The sequence below is a fragment of the Enhydra lutris genome, unplaced genomic scaffold (genome assembly GCF_002288905.1).
Source record: "Enhydra lutris kenyoni isolate GAN:26980312 unplaced genomic scaffold, ASM228890v2 scaffoldscaffold4, whole genome shotgun sequence".
NCBI lineage: Eukaryota > Metazoa > Chordata > Mammalia > Carnivora > Mustelidae > Enhydra > Enhydra lutris.
The window spans coordinates 27,918,213-27,928,004 of NW_019154088.1; the positions used below are offsets into that span (position 1 = coordinate 27,918,213).

General features: G+C 49.1%; 1 protein-coding gene across 1 annotated transcript; it reads left to right on the plus strand.

Moving 5' to 3' along the window:
- The first annotated feature begins 7,378 nt into the window (after positions 1–7,378).
- LOC111140686 (forkhead box G1) lies at positions 7,379–9,415 on the plus strand. The gene has a single exon (XM_022492898.1). The coding sequence runs from the start codon at positions 7,379–7,381 to the stop codon at positions 8,852–8,854; it is 1,476 nt and encodes a 491-aa protein (XP_022348606.1). The 3' UTR covers positions 8,855–9,415.
- Positions 9,416–9,792: the final 377 nt, after the last annotated feature.

Consider the following 9,792-nt stretch of genomic DNA (forward strand, 5'->3'; position numbering starts at 1 on the left):
TTCAACACCCCTTACATGAAACTGAATATTCGCATTAACTTCACCTGTACGTACCCTAGTCTTTTAACTCTGAGCTGTGCTTTATACAAATAACAAGCTTAAAACCATTAACTGGTCTCATTTTTTTTTTCTCCGCGTTCATCGTAGCACATGACCTCTTAGCCCAAAAATATTGATCTGTGTGCATGCTTTCGGCGTGATGAGCAAACACGAGACACCTCGTCTGGAAAGGTAACTATAAAGGGGGAAAATCTGGAAATGAAACCTAAAAGCAAGTCCTCTAGCTTGATTGCGCTCGGCAGGCACCGCGACAAAGGAGCTCCGGGCGGGCGCGCGGGTGTGCGCAGGGAGGAGCGGCGGGCCCAGGACTCCGCGACACTCCTCACCGGGAACTGTCCGGGTTAAAGCCTCCCAGGGTGAGCGGGGGGGTGGGGGGTGTGGAGAGGGGGAGATCGGGACCTTTTGGGAAACGCTGCTCCAATAGATATTCCTTCGCTATTAGGAGGGGGAGGAGGGAGACCTACAGGAACCGCAGTTCGAGATTGAGGAGGCAGGTGGGTATGAGATAAGAAGGAAGTCAAAACTGGCTCATTGGTTTGTCCATCTGGGTTTTTAGAAAGGGAGTTGATGTAGTGGATTAGCAAACAGTTTACTTTCTCTCATTTGACTTTCCCCATGAGAAGAGCGACTCTGTGATGGAGGGTTCTCTGCGTGCCTTCTGCCCTGCCCACCCCAATGCTTGGAGTTTTCTCTCTTCTCATTCCTTCACAGACCATTAGTGGGTATGAACAGTTTCTCAAATACACTCATCACTCTCCTATAGGGACCCTGGGCTGTTTAGTGCTCTCCGTGTACCTTTGAGAGTTGACCATCTAAAAACCTTTTTTTTTTTTTTTTTTTTTTTTTTTTTGAGGAAAGATGCAATCCATCTTTCCTCACAACGACTGGAGTTTGAGGGGCCTGTTAGAAGGGTGCTTCAAAATAGAGGAGACTGGATGCGCCACATTCTCCGAAGAGTGCTATAACACTTCCCAAAGTAGATTATTCAGGCTCCTATGGGAAATCAAACTGAAGCTCCAACTAATTAAGGAGAATAGTGACAGGATAGTTAGGAGCTCAGCATTTTGAGGCCTGTAAGTTCTCCTTTCAGCCTGATATATATTTATGAAGTCTTTCTTTTTCTCCCTCTTTTGGTGTCCCACTGATGGAAAATCCATTATCTTGTGTGCTGACTTTTGCCAAGTCTCAATTCCTCCCTTTTCAGATAGATTCCAGGGTTAAAGCTAAAGACCTCCATCATTCTTGTCATTCTCCTTTACCATAACCCCTCCAACTCTTTGTCTTTCTCTTTAGTATTTCCTGACCGCTTTGAAAGAAGAGTTGTGCCATTTCCTTGGGCAAGGAGAGGAGAAAACCTCTCAGAGCACCTTGCCCAAAAGGTGTAGGATCGTATCTCCCAATTGGATCAAGTCAAGAAATGGAACTGGCTTGCCCTTAAACTATTAGAGACTCAACTCCTTCCGAAAATTGTCTACCCTGCCCCCAAGGTCTTGAGGGGCTGGCAAAAAAAAAAGGGAAACAAGTAAAGGGTAGTGGGCATGTTATATTTACAAAATACGTGCAGAGTATTTGACTGAAAGGCTCCAAGAGACTTTTTAAAAGTCCTTGGCCCTGGGGTGATAATATTTCATTGTCCATCTCTCTGCCTGGCTCTCCAATGGGAAGAAGCTACTCCCAAGCGTATTTTGTTGCAGATCTCCTGCGGTTTCCTTGGATGAGTATGTACTTGCCTTCAGAGAGCTTGGGACCTCTGACAGCATCTCAGAAACCTGCCTGGGGAGTCCCAGGGGTCTCTAAGCAGGCCTTCTTCTTCTTTCTTCACGTTGGACTTTCTCGCTTCCGAAGCAGCTTCGATAGCTTATACCAGTTAAACATTTCGATTCTCAAATACGGGGCTCTCCCATAGTTTTTTTTTTTTTTTTTTTTTTTTTTTTCCTCAAGGTTCTCAAGCAAAATTGCCGGTGCCACAATGTTATGATGGAAGGATGCTGAAATGACAGGCCTAGTAGACGCTTGTCTTAATCATCGGCTTCTTAATTTAGTTTTAGTGCAGTGTGTGTGTCTGTGTGTGTATGTGTTTGTGTGTGTCTGTGCTTATGTGCGCGCACACATGCTCGCACACATGTGCGCGCCCCCGGAGATATTGGGGGTGCGCGCGTGCGTGGTGAGAGCAACCGCTTGACAACCTGCAGCTCCCTAATGAGTGACGAGGCAGGGCTGCTGCAGAAAAGTAACACTTCCCTGGTGTGAAGACCTCTTACTGAGAAGTTTAGTTCACTACTGTTCTCGCAAACCTAATCGTATAACCTGTAACCAAAACCCACAGAACAAGGATACAACACGCTAAAGAGTAACTTATAATCACTAAATGTTAGCACCATTACCTGCTGTTAGGAAGGGATTGCAGACCTCTCTCTTCAGTCTCTGGAAATACCTGGATGCCTCTGCATGAGTTCCACTTGTTCCCAAACGCCACAGGGCCAGGGACTCCCTATGCATCTGCAGGAAAAGAGCTTTAGCCAGAGCTTGGACACTCTGTCCAGGGAGCTGAAAGCAAAGTGGATTTTAGGTTAAGAATGGCCCTCCCTCCTTTAACCAGCAGGTAACAAGGGAAAAAAGAAGTGAAAAACTGACAGAAAGCAGGAAAAGGGCCTTAAGGAAGACTTAATGTAATACCGCCAAATGAAAAAAAAAACCTAAATGTGCGGCTCCCTACTCAGATACAATAAGCTACGGAGCCTTGGTTATTAATTAAAACTAGAGATGAAAAAATCTAATTCATTACCCAAGCAATTCTTCTGTTGGAACTTCTCACTCTTTACAAGGCCTGTCCTCTTTTGGGGGGAGGTGGAGGGGTAGGCCAGCAGACAGAGAGGGAGAGATGTTTACCACTTTATATACCAGAAAATTACATTTGCTCTGACTTATGCTTTGATTCATTAACAGTGTACATTTATAGATGTTCATGTGTGAGAGATGAAGATTAAGCTGATGATGGGAAACTAGTAGAATGATACAGAATTTGTTTTAGATCTGAGACCACTAGATACCCTCTGTCTTCTGAAAGTAATCACAGGGACTGAGTGAGGTAGAAAAAGAGTTGGGGCTTCATATGTTTAGGACAGAAGCCCGAGGTGGACGTGGGCAGTCCTTCAAATCCAATTTGCACCCAAATTGACCGGTAGGATTTACAAAGCTCCATCCAGGGACTTTCAACTTGCACAATGCTCTGCCCAAAGTACCCCCTCCCCCTCCATTTCATCTAGTAGCAGCTCTAAAAAGAAGCCATTGCTGAGACAAATGTGGGCTGCTGAGTAAATAGTGCATGTTTTGTTGAGCAAGCCTACCCCCACACCTATATATATATATAGTACTCTATCTCACCATGAAGTCCATTAAAATTATTAAAAGGATAATAAAATCATTTCCCCCCAGATTGCAAATGACCTCTGTTATTAGGGAGAATAGATTTTTACAGTGATTATATTAAAGTATAATCTATTTACTCTTACAAAAATATCCTATTCTGAGACTTGCATCCATGCAATCCTTAAAATAATATAACACATTCTTAATTTGCATGCAAAATATTTTCCCAGTCAATATAAGCTCCTGGGACATCAAACAAGATTATTACAGCTCTCATTAGCAGACCCCAGTTTTTGCTTTTTGAAAGTAAACAAAAGAAAAACTTATTTTCACCTGCTAAAATTTTATGCACGATTACAAAACAATGCACACTCAGCTTTGACCTAAGAAACACCTTTAAAACATTAAAAATTCATCAGTCAGTGCTGGTGTTGTATTCAAGGAATGCTCCTCCAGTTTGCTGCTGAGCTCAGATTTGAATAAAATGTCCAATGTTAACAAACAATACCCACGTTTGGCACTTTGTGTATTAAATTGATCAAACAGATTTTAGGAGGCACAATGCACAATTTGTACAGACCTGATTGAGTTAATATAATATCAGCAAATTTTACATCGAAATGATTCTGTTTCTTTTCTTTGTGTTTAAAACCAGCACAGATTACAAATTTTAATGATCTGAAAATGTTTGGTATACAAAATCATGCTTATTTCAGTATTAGCAAAAACACAAGAAATTTTTCAACACAAACACCCAGCTGTGTCTATTTTAAAAGCAGTTCAATGACAGCTTGCACTTATGAGCATGCAATCAGCTAATTTCGCTTTTTTTTCTTCTGTGTTAATCAACACTTTCCTTCCTGCATATCAGAGTACAAATAGTATAGTTACTCCACATCAGTAAATGTTTACGTAACCTGTCCTTTCCCAAGAATCCGGTTACACCGAATCATTTCACGCTAGACCGACTACGAAAACGTACCGGGCCGTCCACCTCAGAGGGAGCCCTTGTGTGCCATTATAAGTGGTGATGAGAAGGGGGGTTGTGGGGGGAGAAATGGGGAGGAGTAGGTGGAGGAATGGAGTGAGGGAGAGGAATAGACTGAGGGGAAGGGGGGGGGTAGTGAGTGGGGAGGATGGGGGAAGAAGAGAGGAGGGAGGAAAGTGAGTTGAGGAAGAGTAGGAATAACAGGCCTGAGGGGGGCGGGGAGTGAAAGGAGGAAAGTAAGCAGAAAGAAGAGGAAGGCTCACAGATCTCTCCAACCAGTCCCCAAAGCCCATTAGCTCACCCAGCTCTGTAAGAAACTGGAGCTTAGAAGTCAGTGTTTGGGGCCATGTCACTATCAACGTTTATAGTTGGGACCCTTGAACTTTCCCACATGTAAATATAGCTTAAGTAAGGTAATACGTAGAAATGGGAGGGGGGATACATACATACAGTGGAAGGACAGATGAGGTTAGTCCAATATTCAAAGTTTCTTTACGGTATTCCTAATAGAGATTTTAAAAATAACTAGCTATTTGTAATTGTCTGTTATTCTCTTCAGATTTTATTCTCGCTTTCTCTTCCTCTGGATTTCAAGGCAGGAAGTGGGGTGGGGAGAGTGCAATAACTCCATATTAACCTGAGTATTCTTGTATTCATCAACTGCATTCTTTATATTAGAATTGAACTTTAACATCACACATAGGCATTGCTTTTTCTTCCTTTTCGTAAATACTAAATCTGCCAGACAATTTGATAGTTTATCAACGTTAGTAAATGTTTACATTTTATGATTATCTTACAGAGGAGGGGTAAAGTGCCTTTCGTTTATGCTTCTCCTCCACCTCTCTCTTCTCTAGGGCTACATCCTCCGTAAAATGTGGTATGTTTCATACCCATGTGGGATGAAACAGCCTTTGATCAGTGTGCTCCGCACCAAATTCCAATCCCTGGGAAATGCTGGGCCTTAGCCCTGCCCCTGGCCACGGGATCCTTTTAAAGCCCCCGAATCACAATCTCCCCACTCACTTCAGCCCTCAACCGAACCTTCCCAGTTCTAAAGCCCAAGAAGCTGGGATTGTGGGACCCACGTACCCAAGGCTTCTAGTTGCCTTCCATCTGCATTCAGAGTGGGAATGGGCTGGCTTCAGCATGCGGTTATTTCAGCATTAAGGCCCGCACAAATCAAAAGCATTTGAGAAACGGAAAGAAAAAAAGAAAAAAGGGGGTGAAAACAGGAAGGCTTAAAAAAATTTAAAAAAAAAAAAAAAGGAAAGAAATAGCCGCCCACCCTTATTTTCCCTCCAATGTCAACAAGCAAAATGAAACATTTCCAGGGTGATCGCTCGCGGCTACTCGCTTCCAATTCGGATTAGAAGCTGAGGAGACGCTCGAGCGGCGAAGAGAAAACGACACCGAGTCACCCAGCGTGTGAGCGACGGTCTGGAGCAGGAGAGAAGGGGAAGGAAGAGACACATATACATAGCATGTGTTACCTGGTTTATTTCGAGATTGTTTGGTATTGTTTTCTCTCTGAGCACCCCTCCTTTCGGAAGGCTCTTATAGGCGCCCACCACTGAGCCGCCCCCGCCCGCCGCCGCAGCGCCGGGACCCCAGGCCCGGCTTCCCCGCGGCGCCCGAGCTCCGAGCTCGCCGCCGCCCGGCCGCAGGAACTGAGTAAGTAACCCCTGTTTGGCCCCCGCGCTCGCCACCCACTTCCTCCTCCTCATCCCTTCGTTTCCAAACCCCATCCAGACCCTCCTCCCCCCAAGGTGCAGGACACCCCCCTCCCCACACCAGGGGTGGGCCTTCCCTCCCCAACCATCCAAAGCTTCGCAGGAGTGTTACCTACAAGGGGCATAATTTTCCTACGGGCTCAAAAATGCCGACCCGGGCCTGCAGGGCCGACTCGGGAAAGGAGCGCCTCGCCTCTTCCTCCTCCATTTCCTGCCCTGTCCTTGAATCCTCTCCCTGCACTCCCACTCTTCGCTCCACCACCGCTGCCGCCGCCGCCCCCGCTTTAAAAAAAATAAAATTGAATACAAACTTTAATCAATAACGACAAATATTGACGCTCAAAAGAAAATGACCCAAGACAGTGAGAAGGCAGCCAGAAATGTGAGATATTTGTCCTAAGAGGGGGATTTCGGTTGGGCAGACCCGCAGGGTGGAGGGGGTGGAGGGGGCGCAGAGAAGGGCCGCGGCGCAGCGTGCTCCCGGCGGCGTATCCCTGCGCGGCTCCGCTCGGCCGCGAGGCCCAGGCCCGCGGTGAGGGGGAGGCGAGCGCCGAGGGGGCGGGAGCCAGCGGGCGGGGCGGGGGTGGGTGGGCCCAGATCCGCCGATTGGTCGACGGCAGGAGAGACGCTCCCGCACGCCGCCAGTTCTGATTGGCCCAGCGGTAGGAAAGGTTAAACCAAAAATTTTTTTACAGCCCTAGTGTGCGCCTGTAGCTCGGAAAATTAATTGTGGCTATAGCCGCCTCGATCGCTGTCTCCCCAGCCTCGCCGCGGCCGCTCCGGGACGCGCCCGCCCGCCGCCCGGCTCTCCCCCCCTTTGGGCTGCTGCTGCTGCTGCTGTGACTGCTGCTGCGAGAGGAGGAGGAGGAGGAAGCAGCAGAAGGGGGGGGGAGCGGGGGGTGGGGGGGAGACCAAGAAGTAGAGTTGGGAGCGAGGGAGCTTCACCCCCGGGGCGGTGGTTGTTTCTTTTTTCTCTTTCTTTCTTTTTTTCTTTTCCTTTTTTTTTTTTTTTCTTCTAATTCCTGAGGGGTGGTTGCTGCTTTTGCTACATGACTTGCCAGCGCCGGAGCCTGCGGTCCAACTGCGCTGCTGCCGGAGCGCTCAGTGCCACCGCCGCCGCCCGCGCCGCCCGCGCCCCGCTCGGCACCCACCGGTCGCCGCCGCCCGCCGCGCCTCTGTCCCGCTCCCGCGCCGCCACCGCCGCCGTTTCCCCCCCGACGACTGGGTGATGCTGGACATGGGAGATAGGAAAGAGGTGAAAATGATCCCCAAGTCCTCGTTCAGCATCAACAGCCTGGTGCCAGAGGCGGTCCAGAACGACAACCACCACGCGAGCCACGGCCACCACAACAGCCACCACCCCCAGCACCACCACCACCACCACCATCACCACCATCACCCGCCGCCGCCCGCCCCGCAACCGCCACCGCCACCGCAGCAGCAGCCGCCGCCGCCGCCGCCGCCGCCCCAGGCTCCGCAGCCCCCCCAGGCGCGGGGCGCCCCGGCAGCCGACGACGACAAGGGCCCCCAGCAGCTGCTGCTCCCGCCGCCGCCGCCGCCGCCGCCGCCGGCCGCCGCCCTGGACGGGGCCAAAGCGGACGGGCTGGGCGGCAAGGGCGAGCCGGGCGGCGGGCCGGGAGAGCTGGCGCCCGTCGGGCCGGACGAGAAAGAGAAGGGCGCCGGCGCCGGGGGGGAGGAGAAGAAGGGGGCGGGCGAGGGCGGCAAGGACGGGGAGGGGGGCAAGGAGGGCGAGAAGAAGAACGGCAAGTACGAGAAGCCGCCGTTCAGCTACAACGCACTCATCATGATGGCCATCCGGCAGAGCCCGGAGAAGCGGCTCACGCTCAACGGCATCTACGAGTTCATCATGAAGAACTTCCCCTACTACCGCGAGAACAAGCAGGGCTGGCAGAACTCCATCCGCCACAACCTGTCCCTCAACAAGTGCTTCGTGAAGGTGCCCCGCCACTACGACGATCCGGGCAAGGGCAACTACTGGATGCTGGACCCGTCGAGCGACGACGTGTTCATCGGTGGCACCACGGGCAAGCTGCGGCGCCGCTCCACCACGTCGCGGGCCAAGCTGGCCTTCAAGCGCGGGGCGCGCCTCACCTCCACCGGCCTCACCTTCATGGACCGCGCCGGCTCCCTCTACTGGCCCATGTCGCCCTTCCTGTCCCTGCACCACCCCCGCGCCAGCAGCACTTTGAGTTACAACGGCACCACGTCGGCCTACCCCAGCCACCCCATGCCCTACAGCTCCGTGTTGACTCAGAACTCGCTGGGCAACAACCACTCCTTCTCCACGGCCAACGGCCTGAGCGTGGACCGGCTGGTCAACGGGGAGATCCCGTACGCCACGCACCACCTCACGGCCGCCGCGCTCGCTGCCTCGGTGCCCTGCGGCCTGTCGGTGCCCTGCTCCGGGACCTACTCCCTCAACCCTTGCTCGGTCAACCTGCTTGCGGGCCAGACCAGTTACTTTTTCCCCCACGTCCCGCACCCGTCAATGACTTCGCAGAGCAGCACGTCCATGAGCGCCCGGGCCGCGTCCTCCTCCACATCTCCGCAGGCCCCCTCGACCCTGCCCTGTGAGTCTTTAAGACCCTCTTTGCCAAGTTTCACGACGGGACTGTCCGGGGGACTGTCTGATTATTTCACACATCAAAATCAGGGGTCTTCTTCCAACCCTTTAATACATTAACATCCCGGGGACCAGACTGTAAGTGAACGTTTTACACACATTTGCATTGTAAATGATAATTAAAAAATAAGTCCAGGTATTTTTTATTAAGCCCCCCCCATTTCTGTACGTTTGTTCAGTCTTTAGGATTGTTTATTATTCTAACAAGGTGTGGAGTGTCAGCGAGGTGCAATGTGGGGAGAATACACTGTAGAATATAAGGTTTGGAAGTCAAAATTATAGTAGAATGTGTATCTAAATAGTGACTGCTTTGCCATTTCATTCAAACCTGACAAGTCTATCTCTAAGAGCCACCAGATTTCCATGTGTGCAGTATTATAAGTTATCATGGATCTTTATGGTGGACGCAGACCTTGAGAACAACCTAAATTATGGGGAGAGTTTTAAAATGTTAAACTGTAATTTGTATTTAAGAAGCATTCGTAGTAAAGGTGCCCAGGAAATTATTTTGGCCATTTATTGTTTTGTCCTTTTCTTTAAAAAACTGTTTTTTTTCCTTTTGTTTACTTTTAGACCAAAGATTGGGTTCTAAAATGCACTTGGTATGCTAAGTATTAAAAAAAAAAAACAAAAAAAACAAAAAAAAAAACAAAAAAAGGAAAGTTGTTTCAGTTGGCAGCACTGCCCATTCAAATGAATCGGAAGGGGACAAAATTAATGATTGCCTTCAGTTTGTGTTGTGTATATTTTGATGTATGTGGTCACTAACAGGTCACTTTTATTTTTTCTAAATGTAGTGAAATGTTAATACCTATTGTACTTATAGGTAAACCTTGCAAATATGTAACCTGTGTTGCGCAAATGCCGCATAAATTTGAGTGATTGTTAATGTTGTCTTAAAATTTCCTGATTGTGATACTGTGGTCATATGCCCGTGTTTGTCACTTACAAAAATGTTTACTATGAACACACAGAAATAAAAAATAGGCTAAATTCAT